This window comes from Muscardinus avellanarius (genome assembly GCF_963383645.1).
Source record: "Muscardinus avellanarius genome assembly, chromosome: 2".
Classification (NCBI taxonomy): Eukaryota; Metazoa; Chordata; class Mammalia; order Rodentia; family Gliridae; genus Muscardinus; species Muscardinus avellanarius.
This window is the reverse complement of record NC_137787.1, coordinates 57,782,578-57,807,993: the sequence shown is the minus strand read 5'-3', so window position 1 is coordinate 57,807,993 and position 25,416 is coordinate 57,782,578. Positions and strand designations below refer to the sequence as shown.

Genomic DNA, 25,416 nt, shown 5'->3' with positions numbered 1-25,416 from the left:
GGGCAGGGGTTGTAGCTCGGAGGTTGAATGCCTCTGGGTTCCATCCCCGCACTCACACACAAAAAAATTATATATATATATGAATAATAGTCACTTACCTACTGGGGAAACAGCTAAGGTAAACTTGCTTGGATCACTTGGTGAGCTTAGGCCAGCAGAATTTTCAGCATATACACGGAATTGGTAGTCCAGTCCTTCTATCAGCCCAGTAGCTCTATATTCTCTTCCAGATATTGGTGACGTGTTAACTCTTTGCCAGAGAATGCTATTTCTTTCTTTCTTTTCAACATGGAATCCAGTCACTTCTGAGCCACCATCATAAACTGGTGCATCCCAAGTTAGTGACATGCCATCAGAAGTCACATTGTATATAACTGGCTTTCCTGGAGGGCCTGGAATCCTGAACTGGTGTTTTGCCACAATAATGTTTGAAACAAGTGGTTCACTGATTCCGAATCTATTTTCTGCCCTAACTCTAAACTGGTATTCAGCATCTTTGACCAAATTAGGAACTTTGAAAGTCGTCCTGGCAACACTTGAACATACCATCTTCCAATTTGTTTGTGAAGCTTCTCGCTTCTCAATGCTGTAACAAGTGATTTCTCCTCCTCCATCATCTTCAGGTATATCCCAAGACATGATGACGCTGTCAGCCTTGATTTCATCAAATCGAATGGGTCCTTTGGGCTTTGATGGCGGGCCGAGGGTGATGATTGTAATGGGGAATGAGTTTCTACACACTGCATTATCAAGAATAACAGTGTATTTCCCTCCATTCTCCTTCTTGACATTCTTAATATTCAGGGTGATTTTGTTTTCAGTTTTACTGAAACGAACATATTCACTTTCTTTCAATGGCAAACCATCTTTCAGCCAACTGATAGATGGTTTGGGTTTCCCTTTATAAGGTAATTCAAGGTGAACATTATGCCCAATTCTCACTGAGATTTGTGCCCCAGGGATTTCTGACAGGTCTACTTCAGGTGTAATTACATGTTCTTTCACCGTAAGTGGCCCAATAGTGACAGGATCACTCAGTCCTTTCTCATTTTTAGCAGACACTCTGAATTCCAGGACTGACTGTTCTTTAAGTTGGCCAATTTCAATTTCACACGTCTTACTTATGCCAGCATGTGACCATGCTTGTTCGCCCTTGCCTTTCCTTTCCACAATATATTCTGTGATGATGCTACCACCATCAAAGTCAGGTTTGGTCCAGCTCAGGGTGACAGATGTCTTTGTGGAATCCTTCATTGAGAGATCACGTATAGGAGCAGGTACTTCAGCAGCCTTCACTGGTTCTGTGGTATCGCAGGGTTCCCCAATTCCAATTTCATTTTCTGCAAGAACTCTGAAGAAGTATGGGATTTTCTCTGACAAATCTGTTACCTTAAAGGATGTACTGGAACATTTGTGTGACACAGCAGACCATGTTCTCTTTGTGGCATCTCTCTTTTCAATGACATAGTTAATTATGGGAGATCCCCCATCAATGAGGGGAGGATCCCAGAGCAGAGTGACTGTGCCTCTAGAGACGTGTTTAATCTGTAGTTTCTGGCAGGCAGCTGGTGTATCAAGCACTTTAATATTCACGGTTGAAGACTTTGGTTGACCAACTCCATTTTCTATCGTCAGAGTATATTTTCCTGTATCATTGCGAGTAACTTGAGGAATAATGAGTAGCGAAGATGAGTCAGTGTTTTGAATGCCGTATCTGGCATCACTGCCAAGATTCTTCTCATCTTTTCTCCAGGTAACAGTAGGTGGAGGTCTGCCTTTAAAGGGGATCAATACTTGTACATCTTCACCAGCTTTCGCTATAACAGAGGTTCTGAGAGCTACATCTAGGTCGATCTCTGGTTCCTCTGTAGATACAAAATAGACATACACGGTACATTTTAAAAGCATGACAATGAGTCTTTCTGGAAGTACTCTGATAAAACAGTAAAAACATAATCACACCAGTTGTACATACCAAGTATATCTTTAGCTTGTACAGGCTCAGTCATGGTTATAGGTTCTCCTTGTCCAGCACAGTTTACTGCAGATACCTGGAAGTAGTAATTGACTCCAGGCTTCAGGTTGGATACCACATATTCTGTAGTTCTGACTTCTCCTCGGGTAGAGACAACAGTCCACTCGTCTTCCTCTCCTTGTCTCATCTCCACAACGTATCCAGTAACAGTACTACCTCCATCGTAGACAGGTTTACTCCAGCCAAGAGTGATGGATGACTTAGTTGAATCTGCAATTCTTATCTTGGCAGGTGGGCCTGGGGGATCTGGAATGGCGATTCACAAAATGGTGATTACACAATCATGTAAAGGTTAGCCACACAAAGAAAGGCGAAAAGCAATGCATCTCTGAGCACTTACCAATAGGATCGGCAGCTTTGTAGAAGTCAGATGGTTCAGAAAATGGACCCAGTCCAGCGGCATTCACGGCACAAACTCGGTACTGATAATCGCTGTTTTCCGTGAGTCCTGTCACCTTCTGTCTGGTGTCACGAATAGTCTCTTTTAGCACTTTAAACCATGCTAGACTCTTCTTGTCTCGTTTTTCCAGGAAATAGCCACTTATTTCACTACCACCATCTGCAACTGGCCTGTTCCAGACAATGGTCATTGTATTTTTGGTGATCTTTGTCACTTCTGGTACACTTGGTGGCCCAGGTGTAACTATTTAGAAAGAAAAAGGCTAATGAGTTTAAAGGATCAACATTTTAAGTTCTACTTTTTGATCTTTGAATTCTAAGAACATTAGTTGCATTTATTTTATTTTCTACCTTGTGAAAAGGATAAGATGTGATACCAAAGAAAATTATTTAAAGAGATCCACAAGCTAGCAGAACACTGATTTTTAAATTTAAAATTTTTCATGTGGTTTGGTTTTTTAATAAATTCATATCTCACCAAATGGATTCTTGGCTACAACTGGATCAGATTCAAGAGGCTCGCCAATTCCATATTTGTTCACAGCTCGGACCCGGAATATGTATTCATTTCCTTTGATAATTTTGGTGGTTGTAATGATGCACTCTTCCAAATTTTCATCCACCATAGACCACACAACACGGCTTGTCTCACGTTTTTCCACAATGTAGTGAGTGATTTTTGCGCCCCCATCATCAGGTGGAGGCCGCCAGAGAAATGTTATCTTTTCAGCAGTCACAGTTTTAAATTCAATGGGTCCACCTGGAGGTCCTGGTTTGTCTGTCAATGAAAGATCAAAACAATATATATATATCTATCTATATATCTATATATCTATATATATATATCTACTAATTTTAAATTACTAAGCTTGAGGCAAACACAAAATGACATTGGCTTGTACTGAGTACCTACCAAGGATTTGTACTTTGATGGTGGCTGAGGCTGAGCCCATGGCATTCCTTAGTTTTAATTCATAGGTTCCACTATTAAGGCGATTGGCATCTTTGATGAGTATAGATGCAAGGTCAGTGGAATTTTCAACACACACCAGTGCATTGGTTTGTAATTCTTTATCATCTTTATACCACTCAATTGTAGGCTCAGGTTTGCCAGAGATGCCAGCCCTGAGCTTCACAGATGTACCTGCTCTGTATTTGACAACTTCTGTGTATTCTAGAGGCAAGTCAATTACAGGTCCACCTGTTAAAAAAAAAAGACGAGAAATATTTAAACCACTGAGAAGATCAAGAAATAGCTGTAATATCCTCAAAAATTAATGTCACTGGTCTTTCATAAATTATACATACACACTGATGTTTGAATCCATTTCATCTATTATTTTTAAACTTTAAAATTTTATGTTACTCTTCTAGTTCTGATGGAGAAGAAAGACTATGAATGAGCTCATAATCCCACCAACACTGCCACTTATTTTCCAGAATGGTCAAGTGTGTAAAATATGTATATGTATTTTAGACTTACACTGATGTTAGAGAGGGCTCTGCAGAGCCCCAATCCATCACTAATGAGCTGCTTGATTTTGGGGAAGTTGTGGAAGGACTCTAAGAAACTCTAATTTTCTTTTCTGCAAAATGGATAATCTTAGGGCTATTAGAACTAAGGGAGAGAATTCATGATTATTACCCAATCAATGTTAGCTGCTGCTAATTCTAACATGATCAAAATTGTGTTTAATCTCTCACTTATTTAATGGAATTATTCTGTGGAGATGCACCCATGGAGTTAATTATTAACCCTGATCATTTAAACACACAATGAAAGCACCAACTCATATAAAGAAGCATACAAAGCTGAAGTTGGAAAGACCCTTAAATATCTTATAGTCTCAATTTTTCATTTTATTATAAAACCAAGAGATCTGGAGAGGTTAAAGAATTTTCCCAACTATTCCAGCTCATTCATAATTTATTAAAAAAAACCTAATTAAAATGCATGGTAAAAATTATTAAAGTCAGAAAACATTGAGTTAAGTAGCTATTGGGATTAAAAGTCCTAAAAAGGCTTACCATAAGAATCAATGCATGTAATGGGGCCTACAACCTCAGATGGATTGCTGACGGAACCAACAGCATTCCTAGCAAAGACACGGAATTCATACTGGGAGTTCTGAGTCAAGCCAGAGACAGTGAATTGAGTCTCAATAACATTGGTGAAGCTGGCCTTGGTCCATCTCCCATCTGGAAGGTCACGTCTCTCAACAATGTAGCCTGTAATCTTGCTTCCACCATCAAAAGTTGGCTGTTGCCATGAAAGGTTGACAGAATTCTTTGAAATATCAGTGATACGAACATTTCTTGGGGGTTCTGTGGTAATAAGAGAAAGATTAGTGGCCCTTCAGCCAATTTATTTTGCTTTGCAGAAATAATATTTGCATTTTTCAGTCATCAGAACTGTTCTTTTCATGGCCAATACATACCACAGGCATCAATGGCTAAGACTGGTTCCGAAGGATGACTGGGTTTTCCAACCCCAGCAGCATTTTCTGCATATACTCTAAATTCATAAATAAGTCCAGCACTGATTGTTGTGACTTTGAAGTGAGTTGTACGGATGATCATTTTGTTGGCCTTTTGCCATAAGATACTATTTCTGTCTTTCATTTCTAAGTGATAGCCCATGACTGCACTGCCTCCATTGGACACTGGTTCATGCCAGGCCACAGTGATGCTTTCTCTAGTAGCATTAGTGATCCACGGAGTAGATGGTGGTCCAGGTGTTGCTACAAAGGAGAGAAAAAGTCCCGTAGGTTAATACAAATATTTGACACATTTATGGTAAACGAAAACCTTGAATTTGAAAAGCCTGACAACTTACTGTATGGTAGTTTGACAACCACGCAAGATGAATCTATGTGATCACTGATGCCAAAGCGATTCTCTGCCTTGATGCGGAATTGATATTCTTCTCCTGTGGTCAGTTTCATGACTTTGATCATGGTTCTTGCCACTGTTGTAGATACTTCTGTCCACACCGCAGTACTTGTTTCTCTCTTGAGTACGATGTAATTGGTAACTTGACTTCCACCATCATACTTAGGTGGCTCCCATTTGAGGGTCACACTTTCTTCTGTTATGTCACTAATAACAACAGGGCCAGTTGGAGGACCGGGCCTGTCCAGCACGATGATGTTAATGAAAGTTTTGGTTGTTCCACTGGCGTTGGCTGCAGTGATCTCGTATCTCCCAGCATCAGCAGTAACACTGTCTTTAAGGTTGATGGTCAAGTTCTCGGCTGTAATTTCAGTATTGAATCTCATGGTTGCTTTCAGGGGGACACCATCTCTTGATAAAGTAACTTTGGGCAGTGGTTTTCCAGAAATTGGAATGTCAACTTTAAGGTTTGAACCAGATCTCACATATACAGTGTGACTTGGGAAATTCTTCATATCAATCTCAGGTGGTTCTGGAAAAGAAAAGCATAGAAAAGGTGATTTAATATTTAAAAATATTAAATAAATGCAAATGTAAAATTTTTAATTTACATAAAATTAGACATACCTAGTTGCTCCTTTACCAAAACAGGAAGCAGGAGCTCTCTTGGGTCACTTAGGCCAGCTTGATTTTCAGCAAAGACCCGGAAAAAGTATTCATGATTCTCCCTCAGACCAGAAACAACATGACTGGTTGACTTTACCACGGCACATTTAACCCAGTTTTTCTGTCCTTTTTCTAACGCTTCTACCACATAATGTAAAATTCTGCTTCCACCATCATGTTCAGGCTTCAACCAGATCAGAGAAACACTATCTTTGGATATACTTGTTACTCCAAGTTTTTCAGGTGGGCTTGGTTTTTCTAAGAAAATAAAGTGTTGAAAGAAAGGGAATAATTATTGCATTTTTTCCAGTGTACATCCTTCATGCATAGTCAAAAAAATCTTTTATATGAAGGCCATATATTTGCTTGGAGTTTTTTTTTTACATGACCAATTTGGCTTTCAGCCAACCAAAGCTCCCCTGAGCTATGTCATTACATGTCATATTATTAAAATTTAAGTTAAATGTCATGTGATTAGATAAAATGATAAAATTTATCCCAGATTCATCATAGGTAGAACCAAGATGACAAATCTTTTAAGAAACTTCAGTTTCTGCACACACATACACACACACACATATATATATGTATATATAATTTTGTATACAGTTATAGTCAATTTTACTTAAGTTCAACATACCTTTTGAATTTCTAGCTATTTAAATTTGTTTTTAATTGACCAATTGTTAATTCTGCTATAGTTAGTTTGAGGTGTAAAGCAAAAACATTTAAGATTAAACAATGAACAATTAGAATGGTTCACACTGTTTTAGCAAAATTAATTTGGATATATAGATTTTCCTTGTTCTTAAGATGTACCTGTTATTTTGACTCCTTCCTTTGTTTCGGCTGGTGCACCAATACCAAACTCATTTTCTCCAGAGACTCTGAAATAGTAAATAGCTCCTTCTTGTAAGTTGGTAACCTTGTAGGAAAGGCGGCTACAGTTGTTGGTGACAGAGACCCATGCTTTCTTGCTGGCCTCACGTTTCTCTATGTGGTAGTTCTTTACTGGTGCTCCCCCGTCATTTTCAGGAACATCCCAGGACAACACTGCAGACTCTTTGGTGACTTCATGTACAGTAATATTGGCTGGAGGACCTGGAGAATCTAAAACTTTGACCACAAAGGTTAGTGAAGCAGCGCTCAAAACATTCTGAATTGTTAATGTATATTTCCCAGAGTCATTTCTGTTGGCATTTTCAATAGTAAGTGATGTACGAGAGTCTGTGGAGTCGATGTACGCTCTGGTACGGAGGTCAGTGTCTGGCTTATTCCATAAGACGTTGGGTATTGGTCGTCCTCGGAAAGGCACAGTCATGGTGAATGAGGACCCAGCCTTGACAATCAAGGTCTTCCTCATTTCACTGTCAAGATCAAACACAGGTTCTTCTTCTCTTTCCTTTGCTATTTGGGGGTCAGAGCTGTCACTGGGATCACTAGCTCCAGCCTTATTGATAGATCTTACTCTGAAAACATATTCAGCTCCTGTTGTTAGTCCACTCATTGTGTATTCGGTACCTCTTAAGCTCTGAATAGCAGTTCTCCAGTCAGTTTCATCTGTTGTTTTGTATTCTACAGTGTATCCAGTTATTGGGGCCCCACCATCAAACAAGGGCTTAACCCAACCAATAGTTATGGTTGTCTTGCCGGAGTCCACAATTTTGGGTTTAGATGGAGGAGATGGTAAGAACACTGGATCTTCTGCTCGAACTAAGGGGGAAGTTTCACTTGGGAGACTTAGGCCAGCAGCATTTTCTGCATAAACCCGATATTCATATTCACATCCTTCCCGAAGTCCTGATGATTTCACTCTCAGATCATAAACTGGTTTTTTGTTTACACGCACCCATCGTAGGCTATTTTTCTCTCGCCTCTCAATGACGTAACCAGAGATTTCACTGCCTCCATCAGTCTCAGGTCTTGACCAGCAAAGTGTCATGGAATCTTTGGTCACAGATGTAATTTCCAAAGATGTAGGTGGACTTGGAATTGTAAATGGGTCTAGTGCCCTTACAGCTACACTCTCTAGGGGTTCTCCAACACCATATTTATTAACGCCAGTTACTCTAAATATGTACTCATTGCCTTTGAGTAACTTGGTCACCTTACAGGATGTTGTTCTTAACTCTCCTTCACATATTGTCCATGCAAGGCGGCTTGTTTCACGCTTTTCTACAATGTAATAGTCAATATCTGCCCCACCATCTTCTTGGGGATGTCCCCAGGAGAGAGAGCATTTTTCAGCAGTGAGGCCACTTATTTCAAGTGGTCCTGCTGGTGGACCAGGCTTATCTAGTACTTTGCAATTAACGGCCATAGACCGAGTTCCTGCAACATTCTTTAGTGTTAGTACATACTGCCCAGTGTCTCGTCTTACACAGTCCTTAACTGTTAACAGGGTACTACAGTCTGTTGAGACAATTTCCGTTCTTGCTCTTTCTTCAATTTCTACACCATCCTTCGCCCAGGACACTACTGGCAGAGGTCGCCCTGCAATGTCTGCATTAATCTTAAGGACTTCTCCAGCTTTGACAACGATAACATCTCGGAACCTGACATCCATCATAATTCTTGGAGCCTCAACATCGTCTTTAACTGTAATAGGTCCAGTGGATTCAGATGGTTCACTAACTGAGTCAGCAGCATTCCTTGCAAAAACCCGGAATTCATAACGCTGATCTTCAGTAAGCTCTGTTACTTCAAAGTATGTTTCTTGCACATTAGTAAAATTGCACTTCAGCCACCGGCCATCTGGTAGTTCTCTACGTTCAACAATGTATCCTGTGATCATAGCTCCACCGTCATAGTGTGGCTTAGACCATTTAAGTGACACTGATTTTCTGGTGATGTTTGTGACTTCAGGTTGTCCAGGAGGGTCACAAGGATCTCTTGCAGCAACTGGTTCACAAGATTTACTGCATTTACCAATACCGGCAATATTCTCAGCATATACACGATACTCATACATCAGTCCTTCATCGAGACCAGAGACCTTCATCTGAGTATCCGCAATGAGGGTTTTATTTGCTTTTGACCAAAGAATGCTGCTTCTTTCTTTATACTCCAGGTGATAGCCAATCACTTGACTTCCTCCATCATTAACTGGCACTTGCCAGCTTACAATCATGGTAGATTTTGTGGCATGCACAACTTTTGGAGTACCAGGAGGCCCTGGGGGGCTGAATGGATACTCTGCAACAACAGCTGAAGATTCGCTGTAGGAGCTCTTTCCATACCGGTTTTCTGCACAAACACGGAACTGATATTCACTTCCTGTTGTCAAACGAACAATTTTAATGGATGTTCTTGCGACTGCTTGTGAAACTACCTGCCATGTTGTAGACGTGGTTTCTCTCTTTTCAACGGTGTAATTGCTAATTTGGCACCCACCATCATATTCTGGAGGAGTCCAAGAAATGGTTACGTTGTCACAACTAACCTCATCAATACGTATGGGTCCTGGAGGTCCTGGTTTGTCAAGGACAATTACAGTAATAGGAACTGTTATGGATCCAGCACTATTGGAAACACACAATTCATAAGTTCCAACATCTTCCCTGGAAGCTTCCTTAATAGACAGAGTAGTTACAGTCTTTGAGGATGAAACATTGACTCTAGTTGTCTCTCTAAGAGTCTGACCATCTTTCTTCCAGCTTACAGTAGCTTGAGGTCTTCCTTTGAATGGCACATCTATTTTGAGTTGGTCATTAGCCTTTACATTGAAAGTATGGAAAGGAAGCTCAACTGAAGGCTTTATTTCAATGTCCCTTGCAATTACTGGCACTCCCAGCTGTCTTGGATCACTTCTTCCTTTTTCATTAACTGCAGCTACCCTGAAGACATACTCTTCTCCTGCAGTTAGGCCAGATATAGTTGCTTCCAGAGTCTTAACTTGTGTACAAGTGCTCCATTTTTCACTGCCTTTAGACTGCATCTCAACTACATAACCAGTGATTTTGCTGCCACCATCACTTTCTGGTTTCTCCCACTTAATTGTAGCTGTATTACGGGTCACATCGACAAGAGTTACTCTTCCGGGTGGGAGAGGTGGCTCAGATACTTTCACGGGCTCAGTTGTTTCTGCTGGCAAACCAATCCCATATTCATTGGAAGCCAAGACTCGGAAGTAATAAGAACATCCTTCTTGTAGATTTTCAATTTTAAAAGTATTCTTGGTGCAATTGTTTGTAATAGTAGCATAGGCTTTTCTTGTGGTTTCTCGCTTTTCAACAATGTAATTTGTAATCTTAGCACCACCATCAATAAGTGGTGGTTCCCAGGACAGAGTTACCGAGTCTTTCTTCACTTCTCTTACAGTCAGATTTACAGGGGCACTGGGTGAGTCAAGAACTCTAACGTTAACAAAAGCTGTTTTGGAGCCACTGTTATTTTCTAAGGTCAGGTTATACCGACCACTGTCAAATCTGGTAACATTGTCGATCACCAGCATTGTGTAGGAGCTGGTCACCTCAATCTGGGCCCTCTCAGTGAGAATGCCTTCAGCTTTCTCCCATTTAACTTCAGGTTCTGGTCGACCTTTGATAGTGACGAACAAGCGTAAAGTAGTACTTGCACGCAGAACAACCACCTTTCTGAGGTCAGCATCAAGTTCTATTTCTGGTGGCTCTGTCCTCTCTTGAGCAACAACTGAACCAGGTATGGTTGCAGGTTCTCCTACACCTTCAGAATTGAAGGCACAGATGCGGAAATTATATTCAGTGTTTTCTTTAAGCTTCGTCACTGTGAACTGCTTTCCTTGTAATCCTGTTGGAGGAGTACAAGTTGTCCATTCATCAGCAGTGGCTTCTTTGACCTCAATAACATAACCTTTAACAGGTGCGCCACCATCGTAAATTGGCTTATTCCAAGCCAGGGACACAGAAGACCTGGAAGTGTCTGTCACTTTTGGATTGCTTGGTGGACCTGGTGGATACAAGACATCACATGCACGGTAGAAAACAGAGGGCTCACTAGGTTCACCAACACCAGCTGCATTTTCAGCAGCAACTCTGAACTCATAGGAATGGCCTTCAGTAAGGCCAGTCACCCTGAACCGGAGATCCGTTAGTGTTTTCTTGTTGCACTTGGTCCATCTAATGCCTTCCTTATCTCGTTTTTCAAGGATGTAACCTTCAATCTCAGCACCTCCATCATCTACTGGGCGTGCCCATGTTACTACCATAGAATCCTTGGTGATTGCTGAGACTTCTGGTGTTGATGGAGGACCTGGTAGCTTATAAGGATTACAGGCTATAACAGGCTCCGATTCCAGGGGCTCTCCAATTCCATATTTGTTCACAGCCATGACACGGAAAATGTACTCGTTGCCAGGAAGAAGTTTAGTGACTTTGTAGTTAAGGGCCTGTACCTCAGTTGAAACCTGGGTCCAGGAGAGTCTGCTCGTCTCTCTCTTTTCAATGATGTAATGTGAAATATTGGCACCACCATCTTGCAAAGGTGGATTCCATGCTAGATAACATTTTTCTGCAGTAACTCCAGAAACTTTCAGAGGCCCTTCGGGAGGTCCTGGCCTGTCAAGTACCTTTACAGTGATTGGTATAGACTTTGTACCACCAACATTGCTGAGTTTCAGAATATATTGTCCTCCATCAGTTCGTATGCAATCTTTGACAACCAGAGTTGTTTTCTGAATAGTAGATTTGATTTCCATCCTAGCAGTTGTTTCTTCAAGTTCTTTTCCATCTTTTAACCAAACAATATCAGGTATAGGTTTGCCACGAATATCAGCTTCAAGAACAAAAGTCTCTCCTGCGTGAACAACAATGACATCTTTATATTTTGGATCCAGTGAGGCATTTGGTGCATCAATTTCATCCCTCGCGGTAATGGCACCACTACTTTCAGATGGTTCGCTGAAGTTGCCAGCAGCATTTCTTGCAATTACTCTAAATTCATATCTTTGATCTTCTACAAGCCCACTCACTGTAAATTCAGTTTCTAACACATTGGTAAAGCTGGCTTTCATCCACCGGCCATCGGGTAGATCTTTCTTTTCTACAATATAACCTGTTATTTTGCTGCCACCATCATAGGCAGGTTTCTTCCATTTTAGTGTGACATTGTTTCTTGTAATAACAATGGCTTCAGGGCGACCAGGTGGGTCACAGGGATCACGAGCAACAAAGCATTCTGACACTTTGCTAGGCTTGCCGATGCCAACAATATTCTCAGCAGAAACTTTGAACTCGTACTCGAGTCCTTCATCGAGCCCAGTTGTTTTGAACTTGGTGTCTTGAATGGGGGTCTTATTTAACTTGACCCATAAAATGCTGTTCTTTTCCTTCTGTTCAAGATGGTAGCCAATCACTTTGCTGCCTCCGTCATTAACTGGCTCATGCCATTGTACCATCATTTGATCTTTTGAAATTGATGTCACAAAAGGAGTCCCAGGTGGTCCAGGTTCTTTAAATGGATATTGTACAACAACTGGTTTGGAATCTAGGGGAGCACTTTTTCCATACCTGTTTTCAGCAAAAATTCTAAACTGGTACTCAGTGCCTGTTTTCAGTTTGGTCACTTTAATTGTTGTTCGTGCAACCGTTGCTGATACGATGTGCCAGGTGGTGGTGGTTGTGTCTCGCTTTTCTACAATGTAATTACTTATTTGGCAGCCTCCAGTGTAGGCTGGGGGTTCCCAAGATATGACCACGAAGTCTGCACTGACCTCATCAAACCTTACTGGTCCAACTGGTGGCCCAGGCTTTTCTAAAACGATAATGCTGAGATTTTCTGTTGCTGTGCCTGCACTATTTGTTGCTGTTATGTCATACTTTCCAAAGTCATCCTTGCTACTCTCTTTAATGTGCAAAATAGTTGAAGTAGCTGTTTCTTCAACATTTACTCTTGTCGTCTGCTTGAGAGGCTCGCCATCCTTGACCCAAGAGATTTTAGGTCTTGGTCGGCCTATAACTGGAATTTCTATTTTAAGATCTTCTCCAGCTTGGACACTATATGTATTAAATGGTAACTTAAAACTGGGCTGGATAGTCAAGTCCTTGGCTATGACAGGAACACCAAGCACTCTTGGGTCACTTTTTCCTTTCTCGTTGTAAGCCTTGACACGGAACTGATATTCTTGTCCAGAACTCAGACCAGTAACAACTGCATTACAGACTTTGGATTCAGCCACAACACTCCATTTTTCAGTTCCTTTGGGCTGCATTTCAACAACATATCCCAGGATTCTGCTACCACCATCATGTTCAGGTTTCTCCCACATAAGGGACGCACTGGTCTGGGACACATCAGTGAGGGTAACCTTTCCTGGTGGGGAAGGAGGTTCAGAAGCTTTCACGGCATCTACGGTCTCCACTGGCACACCAACTCCAAATTCATTTTCAGCCATGACTCTAAAGTAATAAATGGCTCCTTCTGTAAGATTCTCAACTTTAAAGCTTGTTTTGTTGCATTTACTGCTCACATTAGCATATGCTTTTCGGGTTGACTCCCGTTTGTCAATTACATAGTTTTTGACCTTTGCTCCCCCATCGATGATGGGTGGTTCCCATACCAGAAGGACAGAGTCCTTTTTCACTTCTTTGACTGTCAAATTCTGTGGTGGTCCTGGGGTGTCAAGGACTTTCACAGTCACAAAAGCAGACTTGGATCCACTGCTGTTTTCCAACTTAAGAATATATTTCCCGGCATCATTTCTATCACAGTTATCTATTGATAGTTGGGTATAGTTTAACCCCTTTTCTATTTGGACCTTTTCTGTGAAGTCACCTTCCTCTCGAGACCAGGTGATCTCTGGTGTTGGACGACCTTTGAATGGAATGTGAATTCTGGCAGATCCACCAGCTCTTACCACGATTCCTTTCCTTAACTCAGAGTCCAGGTCAAGTTCAGGGGCTTCAAGTTTATCTTCAGGTTTCACGGTACCAGGAATGGATGCAGCCTCACCTAAACCAACTTTGTTGAGGGCACAGACTCGTATTTTATATTCTTGGTGTTCGACAAGTTTTGAAATTTCAAATCGCGTAACCCTCAGACCAGTCTGTGGAGTGACGATTTGCCAATCTTCTTCATCTGCTTTACAGATCTCTACGACATATCCAAGGACCTCACTGCCACCGTCATAGATGGGTTTACCCCAGGCAAGTGTAATGGAGTTTTTAGTGGTGTCTACAACATGTGCATTGGTGGGTGGGCCAGGTTTGAACACAGGATCACAAGCCTTATAGTAAACCGTAGCTGGACTTGGTTCTCCAACCCCAGCAGCATTTTCTGCAGAGACTCTGAATTCATATTCATGGTCTTCTGTTAATCCTGTTACTCTCAGACGCAAATCTGTGATTCGGCGCTTATTGCATTTTATCCACCGAATGCCACTTCTGTCTCTTTTTTCTACAATGTAACCAATGATCTCACTTCCACCATCACTATCTGGTCGGTTCCAACAGACAGTCATGGAGTCCTTGGCAATGTTTGTAACTTCCAAGCTTTTTGGTGGTCCAGGAAGCACAAATGGATTTTTCATTAGTACTGGTGCGGATTCCAATGGTTCTCCAACACCGTACTTGTTGACAGCCATTATACGGAAAATATATTCATTCCCTTCTAAGAGTTTGGTAACTTTTAAAGAATTAGTCACAACCTCTGTAGCAACAACAGTCCACGCAAGTCGACTGGTTTCTCGTTTTTCAACAACATAGTGAGAAATGTCACTACCACCATCTTGAAGTGGTGGTGACCATGTTAAAGTGCATTTTTCAGAAGTGACTCCAGTAACTTGAACTGGCCCTTCTGGAGGTCCTGGTCTATCTAATACTTTTACATTTACTGGGAATGACTTAGAACCTGCAACATTGGATGCTCTTAGAATATACTGTCCACCATCAATTCTAATGGCGTCCTTTATAATAAGCAGAGCCTTGAAATCTGTGTTCTTTATTTCACATCGAGCAGATTCTTCAACTTCCTTGTCTCCTCTTAACCACTCAATGGTAGGCAGGGGCTTTCCATGAACATCGGCCTCGAGCCGGAATGTTTCTCCAGCATTTACCACTATTGTATCTCTGAATTTTGGATCCATTGAAATTCTTGGGAGTTCTACCTCATCCTTGGCGGTTATCGGTCCAGTACTGTCAGAAGGTTTGCTTATCGCACCAGCTGCATTCTTTGCAATGACTCTGAATTCATATCTTTGATCTTCAGTAAGACCTGATACAGTAAATTGAGTTTCAATGACATTTGTGAAGCTGGCTTTCATCCAGCGACCCTCAGGTAAATCACGTTTCTCTACAATATAGCCTGTAATCATACTTCCACCATCATACACAGGTTTGGTCCACTGTAAAGTAATTTCATTCCTTTTAACTATTATCGCTTCTGGAGTTCCTGGTGGGTCACAGGGATCTCGAGCCACATAGCATTCCGAATTCTTGCTTGCTTTGCCTACACCAACAATGTTTTCAGCATAAACTCTGAATTCATATTCAATACCTTCTTCAAGATTCAGTGCTTTAAACTGGGTGTCATGAATAATAGTTTTGTTGACTTTTGACCATAGAATACTATTCCTCTCCTTTTTCTCAAGGTGGTAACCTATGACTGGGCTTCCACCATTATTAATTGGCTCATGCCACTGTATGACCATAGAGTCTTTGGAAATGGCTGTGACAAATGGTGTGCCTGGAGGACCTGGTTCTTTGTAGGGATACTGAGCTACAACTGGATCAGATTCCAAGGCAAAGCTTTGTCCGTATCTGTTTTCAGCAAATATTCTGAATTGGTATTCTGTGCCAGTTTTCAGTTTGGTTACTTTGAGTGTAGTTCTAGCAACAGTAGCAGAAACAACATCCCATATTGTGGTGGTTGTATCTCTTTTCTGAACGATGTAGTTGGTGATTTGGCAGCCCCCTGTATATACTGGAGGGTTCCAGGATAAGGTAATACTCTCAGCACTGACTTCATCAAATTTAACAGGTCCTTTGGGGGGATCAGGTTTATCTAGAGTTATAATTTCAATGGATGCTGTTTTCTGACCAACCACATTGGCAACTGTGATTCCATATTGTCCACTGTCATCCTTATGAGTTTCTTTAATACTGAGTGTAGTGAGGTCAAGCGAATCAGTAACATTGATTCTTGTGGTCTGCTTCAGTGGAAGACCATCTTTAGTCCAGGTAATAGTTGGCTTAGGACGTCCAGCAATTGGTACTTCTATTTTCAAATCTTGGCCAACCTGTACACTGTAAGTGCTGAATTCAGGCCTTACATCAGGCTCGATGACCAGATCTTTGGCAACTATTGGGACTGCAAGGGACCGAGGATCACTTCTCCCCTTTTCATTTACAGCAACAACTCTAAAAAGATATTCTTCTCCCTGAGTTAGGTTGGTAATTACTGCTTCAAGGGACTTGACCCTAGCACACTCTGACCATTTCTCACTATGCTTGGCTTGCATTTCCACAATATACTGAATGATTTTACTGCCGCCATCATGTTCAGGTTTTGTCCAACTCAGAGAGACACTGTTCCTGGTAACATCATCCACAGTGATTTTTCCTGGAGGTTGCGGGACTTCTGCAACTTTAATTGGATCAGCAGTGCGGGCAGGAAGGCCGATACCATACTCGTTCTCTGCTGTGACTCTGAAGTAGTAACTGCAACCTTCCTGGAGTTGGTCGATTTTCCAAGAATTCTTATGGCAGTTTGTCACAACAGCAGCATATGATTTTCTTGTTGCTTCACGTTTCTCAACAATGTAATTTTTGATTTTGGATCCTCCATCCAACAAAGGAGGTTCCCATGTTATTGACACTGAGTCTTTGGTGATTTCTGTGACTTTCAGGTTTACAGGTGGACTTGGTGTGTCTAAGACTCTCACGGTCACAAAAGCAGATTTTGTTCCACTGCTATTTTCTAATGTGAGAGTGTATTTTCCACTATCATATCGATTGACGTTGTCAAGAACAAGTGAGGTGAAACTGCTAGTGACATCGATTATAGCTGCATCTCGGATTTCACCATCCACCTTCCCCCATTTAACTTCTGGTGTCGGACGACCTTTGATAGGAACAAATAACCGTAAGGAGCCACCTGCCCTTATATTTATAACTTTCCTTAGCTCTAGGTCAAGATCTATATCTGGTGCTTCCAGTTTTTCTTCAACGATGACAGGCCCAGGGACATCTGCATGTTCGCCTACTCCAGCTTTATTAATGGCACAGATACGGAAGTTGTATTCATGCTTTTCCAATAGCTTCTCCACTTCTATATTTGTTTTGTTGATTCCAGTTGGTGGAGTGCACATTGTCCATTCCCCAACACTCACATCACATTTTTCAACAATGTATCCTTGGATTTCACAGCCACCATCATAGATTGGTTTGCTCCAAGAAAGGAAAACTGAAGATCTGGTAACATCCATGACTTTGGGGTTGTTTGGAGGGCCTGGTTTGTAAATAGGATCACAAGCTTTTTGGTAGGCTGAAGGAGGGCTCGGTTCACTGAGCCCAGCAGCATTCTCCGCTGAGACTCTGAACTCATAATTGTGGTTTTCTATGAGTCCAGTTACTCTCAGGCGCAGCTCCCCAATCAGACGCTTGTGGCACCGTGTCCACCGAATGCCTTCTTTATCCCGTTTCTCAAGAACATAGCCAAGAATTTCACTGCCACCATCAGATGCTGGCCTTTCCCAAACAACGATCATGGAGTCTTTGGTGACTGTTGTGACTTCTGGAGCTTTTGGTGCATCTGGCACTACAAATGGATTCTTGGCAATTAATGGCTCAGATTCAAGAGGTTCACCAACACCATATTTGTTTACTGCCATTATGCGGAAAATATATTCATTGCCTTCAAGAAGCTTAGTAACCTTGCAGCTGAGAGTTTGCACATTGGCATCAACCACAGTCCAGACCAGGCGGCTAGTCTCTCTCCTTTCCACGATATAATTTATGATATCACTCCCACCATCCTGAAGTGGGGGTTTCCAAGCTAGTGTGCATTTTTCTGCTGTCACCCCTGATATAGCCACAGGTCCTTCAGGTGGCCCTGGTCTATCGAGAACTTTGACATTCACAATAACTGACCTCTCTCCTGCCACGTTTTTGGCTTTCAAAATGTAATTGCCACTGTCAACACGTACTGCATCTTTTACGCTGAGACTAGTGGCAAAGTCGGTGCTCTTTATCTCTAATCGAGCTGTGCTTGAAAGCTCCTGGTCACCTTTTATCCACTGAGTGGTTGGTATTGGTTTGCCGTATATATCGGCATCAACCTTGAATGACTCACCAGCATGAACCACAACTGTGTCTTTGTATTTGGGGTCCATACTTATTCTTGGTGGATCTACCTCATCTCTTGCTGTTATTGCTCCTGTGCTTTCTGAAGGCTCACTGAACACACCTGCAGCATTTCGAGCTATAACCCGGAACTCATATCTATGATCTTCGATTAGACCAGTTACTTCAAATTGGGTGTCAATGATATTTGTAAAGCTGGCTTTCATCCAGCGGCCATCAGGTAATTCTTTCTTCTCAACAACGTAGCCAGTGATCTTGCTTCCACCATCATAGGTGGGTTTCTTCCACTGAAGAGTCACAGAATTCCTTGTGACAATGATGGCCTCTGGCCGTCCAGGTGGATCACATGGGTCCCGGGCTACGTAGCATTCAGATGATTTACTTGGCTTGCCGATGCCCACAATGTTTTCTGCGGAAACTCTAAATTCATATTCGATGCCTTCTTCGAGGCCAGTGGTCTTAAACTTGGTTTGAGGAATAGGTGTTTTATTCAACTTGACCCAAAGGATGCTGTTCCTTTCCTTGCGTTCTAGATGATAGCCAATGACTCTGCTTCCTCCATCACTGACGGGCTCGTTCCATTGTACTTCCATGCTGTCCTTGGAAGACAGTGTGACAAATGGTGTGCCAGGAGGACCAGGGACTTTGAATGGATACTGGGCTATGATGGGCTCCGAATTGAGGTAGGTGCTCTTTCCATATCTGTTTTCAGCTGCAATTCTAAACTGATATTCACATCCAGTCTTTAATCTGCAAGCCTTTATTGTTGTTCTGGCAACTGTAGCTGACACAATTTGCCAGGTGGTTGTGGAAGTGTCTCGTTTCTCTACGATGTAATTATTGATAGAGCTTCCACCATCATACTTTGGTGGTTGCCAGGAGAGAGTAATGCTATCAGCTGTCACTTCATCCATTTTAACTGGTCCTGTTGGAGGCCCTGGTTTGTCAAGAACAATAACATTAAGGGTCTCAGTGGCCTCACCAGCTGAGTTAGTCAGTTTTACTACATAATGTCCAACATCATCTCTGCAGGCTTCTTTTATTGTCAGTAGCGTGTTATTTTCTGTGCTCTCAGCATTTACTCTAGTTGTCTGCCTCAGTGGTACATCATCTTTATGCCAGGTTACAGCTGGTGTTGGGCGTCCGATGAAGGGAACATCAATTTTGAGGTCTTCGCCTGCCAGTACAGTGAAGGTATTGAACAGGAGTTTGAAGGCTGGTGGGATGACGAGGTCTTTGGCAATCACTGGCACACTCAGTTGTCTGGGATCACTGATGCCCTTTTCATTCTGAGCTGAAACGCGGAAAGAATATTCTTCGCCCTGAATCAATCCAGTTATAGTGGCTTCGGTGACTTTGACTGTGGCACATGTGGCCCATTTGTCACTGCCCTTGCTTTGCATCTCTACGATGTACCCTAGGATGCGGCTGCCTCCGTCATGCTCTGGTTTCTCCCAGGAGAGCGACACGCTATTCCTTGTAACATCCACCAAAGTGATTTTTCCTGGAGGAAGAGGTCGTTCAGATGCTTTCACAGATTCTGTGGTTTCAGCAGGCAGTCCAATGCCATATTCATTTTCAGCAAGAACCCTGAAATAGTAACTGCAGCCTTCTTGAAGCTGGTCTACCTTCCAGGAAGTCTTATGGCAGTTGGTTGCAACGGTTGAATATGCTTTTCTTGTTGATTCTCGCTTTTCGACAATATAGTTCTTTATTTTGGAGCCTCCATCAATGAGCGGAGGTTCCCAAGTCAATGTCACAGATGTCTTGGTGACCTCCTTTACCTTCAGGTCCTGTGGAGGGCCTGGTGTATCTAGCACTCTCACATTGACAAATGCAGACTTACTGCCTGAGCTATTTTCTACAGTTAGTATGTATTTGCCACTGTCAAATCTGTTAACATTCCCAACGATAAGTAGGGTGTAAGAGCTCGTGGATTCAATGCTGGCTTTATCCAAGGACTCTCCATGTTCCCGGGCCCACTTCACCTCAGGCGCAGGTCTTCCTTTAATTGGAACAAAAAGTCTGAGAGTGCAACAGGCTCTGATGGTGACAACTTTGCGCAGGTCAGCATCCAGCTCGATCTCTGGAGGCAGCATTCTTTCTTCAGCTTTTGGAGTTCCAGGAACAAGGGCTGGTTCCCCAAGTCCTTCAGAATTCATGGCATAAATGCGGATTTTATATTCCTGGTTCTCTATGAGGCTGGTGATGGTGTAAGAAGTTGCCTTGAGCCCAGCTGGTGGTGTGACAATCTGCCATTCATCTTCTTCTGGCAAGGCAATCTCAACCATATACCCCGTGATTTCTGAACCACCATCGTAGATAGGTTTGTTCCATGCAATTGAAATGGATGATCTGCTCGTATCTAGAACACGTGGGTTACCTGGGGGGCCAGGTTTAAACACAGTGTCACAAGCTTTGTAAAGTGGACTGGTAGAACTTGGAGCACTGATCCCAGCAGCGTTTTCAGCCATAATCCTGAACTCATATTCATGTCCTTCTGTCAATCCAGTCACTTTATATCTTAAATCAGTAAGAGTTTTCTTGTTGCATTTCACCCAGCGCTGCCCAGCTTTGTCACGCCGTTCCACAATATAATTTGTGATTTCACTTCCACCATCAGAGTCAGGATGTCCCCAGCAGACAACCATAGAATCTTTAGTAATGGTTGTAACTTCAGGGTTTTTGGGTGGATCAGGGGGCCCATAAGGATTGACTGCAAGTACTGGCTCTGATTCAAGTGGCTCTCCAACTCCATATTTATTTACAGCCATGACACGGAATATGTATTCATTGCCTTTCAAAAGCTTGGTGACCTTTAGTTTTGTTACTTGAACTTCTGAGGCTACATTTGTCCATGCCAATCTGCTGGTTTCACGCTTCTGAATTATGTAATGATCAATTTTGGCACCTCCATCATCCAGTGGAGGCAACCATGACAATACACACTTTTCTGATGTCACATCAGATACAGCTAAAGGTCCTTCAGGTGGGCCTGGTCTATCAAGAACTTTGACATTGAAAATGTGTTTGGCAAAGCCTCCAGGATTAGTTGCAGTGAGGATATAGGCACCGCTATCCTTTCTTGATGAATCCTTGTTTATCAGATGAGTAGAGAAATCTGCAATTTTTATTTCTGACTTCCCTGTGCCTTCCAGCTCCTTTCCATCTTTGGTCCATTCCATCGTTGGAGGTGGGCGCCCTGAAACATCAGCTTCCAGCTTGAATGCTTCCCCTGCTTTTAATATAACTGTGTCCTTAAATCTAACATCCACCATTATCCTTGGTGCTTCAATGTCATCCCTGCATGTGATGGCATCTGATGGCTCAGATGGGGGACTAATGGCACCTGCAGAGTTTTTGGCAATCACACGGAATTCGTATGCAGCATCTTCTGTCAGGCCACTGACTGTAAATTCATTCTCCAAAATATTGCTGAAGTTGGCCTTCAGCCACCGTCCATTAGGAAGGTCTCTCTTTTCAACTATATAACTAGTTATTTTAAAGCCTCCAGTATATTCAGGCTTAGCCCATTTAAGTGTCACTGCATGCCTAGTAATATTTAGAGGTATTGGTTTCCCAGGTGGGTCAATGGGATCCAAGGCAAACATTGGCTCAGATGGCTTGCTTGGCTTGCTTTTGCCTGCCATATTTTCTGCAATTACTCGGAATTCATAAGCAACACCATCTGTAAGTCCACTTGATTTGAAGATGTTGCCTGGTACTAATGCTTTGCTCACTGTCTGCCAGAGAATACCATTTCGTTCTTTCCTTTCGATGTGATAGCCTAAAATCGGGCTTCCACCATCAGAAAGTGGCTCATGCCAGCTAATTGTCATTGAATCCTTGGTAACGGCAGTTACCTGAGGGGTACCAGGAGGCCCAGGGACCTTAAATGGATAGTTGGCAACTATGGATGCGGATGTGATGCCTGGTCCAACTCCATATCTATTTTGAGCTTTGACACGGAATTGATACTCCACTCCAGTAGTAAGGCGAGTGGCTTTATAAGTAGTGCGGATAACTGTGGTTGCTAATTCCACCCACGTAGTACTATCAGTCTGTCGCATTTCCACAACATAGTTGCTTATTGGTACACCTCCATCATTCTCAGGCGGATCCCAAGAGAAGGTTACAAAGTCAGATGAAATTTCATCAAATTTGATTGGCCCTGTAGGTGGCCCTGGGATATCATGGACTTGAATGGTGATGATGTCACCAACCTCTCCTACAATGTTCTTTGCTGTTAAGGGATAGGGCCCACTGTCACTTCTGACACACTCATTGATGTTTAAGATAGTTGAAGTTGCTGTGTTTTCAAAGTTAACCCTCTGTGTCTGCTTAAGAAGTTGGTCTCCTTTTTTCCATGTAACTGTGGGCTTTGGTCGACCAAGCACTGGAATTTCGACTTTGATGTTGTCACCAGCTCTGGCAATGACAAGTTTCTGATAGATGCCACGGAGGTCCAACTCTGGAAGCATTGTTTGTTCCTTCACAATGACGGGTCTGCTTTCTCGGGGGGCACTTCTCCCTGCACTGTTCACTGCCATCACTTGGAAAGTGTATTCCTCCCCCTCGGTTAGATTCTTCACAACACATTCTAACCCTTTCACGGTTGTAATGTGGGTCCACTGGTCTGAGCCTTTTCTTTGGGCTTCGATCACATAGCCAGTGATCTTGCTACCACCGTCATGTCTGGGTTTGGGCCATGCCAGGCTGACTGTGCTCTTGGTTATGTCCATAACATTAAGGCTATCTGGGGGTGATGGTGCTTCAGATGCTCTTACAGGCTCTGTAGTTTCTGTTGGCTCACCAATCCCATATTCATTTTCTGCCATCACTCGGAAGAAGTACTCACATCCTTCAGACAAGCCAGTAACTTTGTATGTGCATTTATGGCACTTGGTGGTGACTGTGGAGTAAGATTTCCGGGTTGCTTCACGTTTCTCGACGATATAATTTGTTATCCGTGAGCCCCCATCTATTAGAGGCAGATCCCAGTGCAGGGTGACACTGTCTTTTGTAATGTCTGTAGGCCTCAGGTTAAGGACAGGGCCTGGTGTATCCAAGACTCTGACATTAACAAAGCCACTTTTCTTCCCAGCAGGGTTTTCAATGGTCATTACAAATTTTCCGGTATCATATCTGTTACATTCTGGGATAATCAGAAGAGTAAATGATTCTGTATTTTCGATGTTAGCTCGGGTTTTCAGGTTGATATCATCTTTGGTCCATGTCACTTCGGGAGCAGGACGACCTTTAATTGGCACAAAAATTCTAATACTGAGTCCTGCTCTGACCACAAGTGTTCTTCGAAGCTCAGCATCCAGTTCAAAATCAGGAGCCATTTCCCGCTCTACAATTTCAACATTGGGAATCACTGCCGGCTCTCCAACACCAGCATCATTGATGGCACTGATTCTAAAATTATATTTTTCTTTAGTCTGAAGATCAGGGACAACAAACTGAGTGATTCGGAGGGCAGTTCCTGTTGTATCTTTTATCCAGTCTGCATCTCCTACTTTTTGATGCTCTACCATATAGCCGGTGATTTCAAGTCCACCATCATAATGAGGCTTGCCCCATGATAAAGAAGCAGATTTCTTGGTGGTATCAGTGACTTGTGCATTTGAAGGTGGTCCTGGAGGATCTGAAAAAGATTAAAAAGGGTATGTTGAAAGTTTGGCTTTTTGTTAATTTATGCAAACTATTGGAACTCCAAGACAAACAGGGTTGAAGAAAGAGAAATACTAACATGCTGCATCTTTCATTAGAACAGAATTTGAAGCTTCACTAGGTGGACCAATTCCCGCTCTGTTTTCTGCGCTGACGCGGAATTCATAGGTGTTTCCTTCTTGCAGTCCTGTAACTTTGCATCTGAGATCAGAAACTGGCGTCTTTGTTGCTCTCACCCATCGCAGGCCTTTCTTTTCTCTCCTTTCTACATAATAGCCTGTGATTTCACTGCCACCATCATCAATTGGTCTTTTCCAACTGACAGTAGCAGAGTTCTTAGTGACATTTGATATCTCTGGTTTTCCAGGAGGGCCAGGTGGACCTATAAAGGAAGAAAATTTGTGAGAAATCCATGATTACCCAAATCTTGCTGTAAATGCTCACATGTATCTTCGCTCACGTGCTCTACTTACCAAATCTGTCTACCATTTTGACGGGTTCAGACTGTACAGGTTCTCCTTTGCCATAATGGTTTACAGCTGAGACGCGGAAGAGGTACTCATTTCCTTGGATGAGTTTGGTTACCACATGCCTGCAAGTCTGGATGTCTTCAGAAACCACTGTCCACAAAAGTCGGCTAGTTTCTCTCTTTTCGAGAACATAGGACTTAATTGGTGATCCACCATCTTCCAGTGGAGGTGTCCATGTAAGTGTTGCTTTCTCAGCAGAGACATTACTGATTTCAATAGGACCAGGGGGACCAGGCACATCAAGGACTGTTACCTTCACATGTTCTTCCTTTGTGCCAAAAGGGTTGGTAGCAGTGATAGTGTATTCACCAGCATCTTTTCTAGTGGCATACTTGACTGTAAGCATGGACGATGTTGGGGTTGAAGTTATCTGAGAGATGTCTGATGGTCTTATGTCTTTTCCTGCCCTGGACCAACTTGACTTTGGAAGAGGTTTGCCGAGAATGCTAATAGCACTCAAAACAATGTTTTCCCCTGCTTTAACTGTAAGCCCATCTTTTATTGCGGGATCAAGGACAATGGTTGGTGCCTCTGCAAAGAAAAATATATACATTTGAATCAGAAAAGGAAGGAGGTTACTTTGTTGTTTTCAAATAAAGTTTAAAAGTAAAATTGACCTACCGTATTCATCCTTGCAAATAATGGTTCCTGTACTTTCTGATGGAGCACTAATAGCACCTGCTGTATTCTTTGCTCTAATTCTGAATTCATATTTTCCACCCTCAACGAGGTCAGTTACAGTAAAGGCACAGTCTGGGACGTTAACATGGTTGGCTTTCATCCAAGACTTAGAAGGTATATCCCTCTTCTCCACTATATATCCAGTTAACTTATGGCCACCATCATACTTTGGTTCAGTCCATATGAGAGTCACTGAATTCCTTGTTACATTAATAACCTCAGGTTTTCCAGGAGGATCTGAAACATAAAAAAAGTCAAACAA

The 25,416-nt window shown here is 42.4% G+C and overlaps 1 protein-coding gene across 1 annotated transcript in view; it reads right to left on the bottom strand.

Moving 5' to 3' along the window:
- TTN (titin) overlaps positions 1-25,416 on the bottom strand; it is a gene marked incomplete at both ends in the record, with an annotated part of 282,804 nt that overhangs the window by 25,987 nt on the left and 231,401 nt on the right. The window contains 13 exon segments of the mRNA XM_080689373.1: positions 99-1,865; positions 1,976-2,281; positions 2,376-2,678; positions 2,913-3,212; positions 3,348-3,635; positions 4,463-4,759; positions 4,873-5,175; positions 5,271-5,858; positions 5,954-6,250; positions 6,812-23,917; positions 24,023-24,325; positions 24,417-25,004; positions 25,095-25,391. Coding sequence (XP_080545499.1) covers positions 99-1,865; positions 1,976-2,281; positions 2,376-2,678; positions 2,913-3,212; positions 3,348-3,635; positions 4,463-4,759; positions 4,873-5,175; positions 5,271-5,858; positions 5,954-6,250; positions 6,812-23,917; positions 24,023-24,325; positions 24,417-25,004; positions 25,095-25,391 — 22,743 coding nt within the window.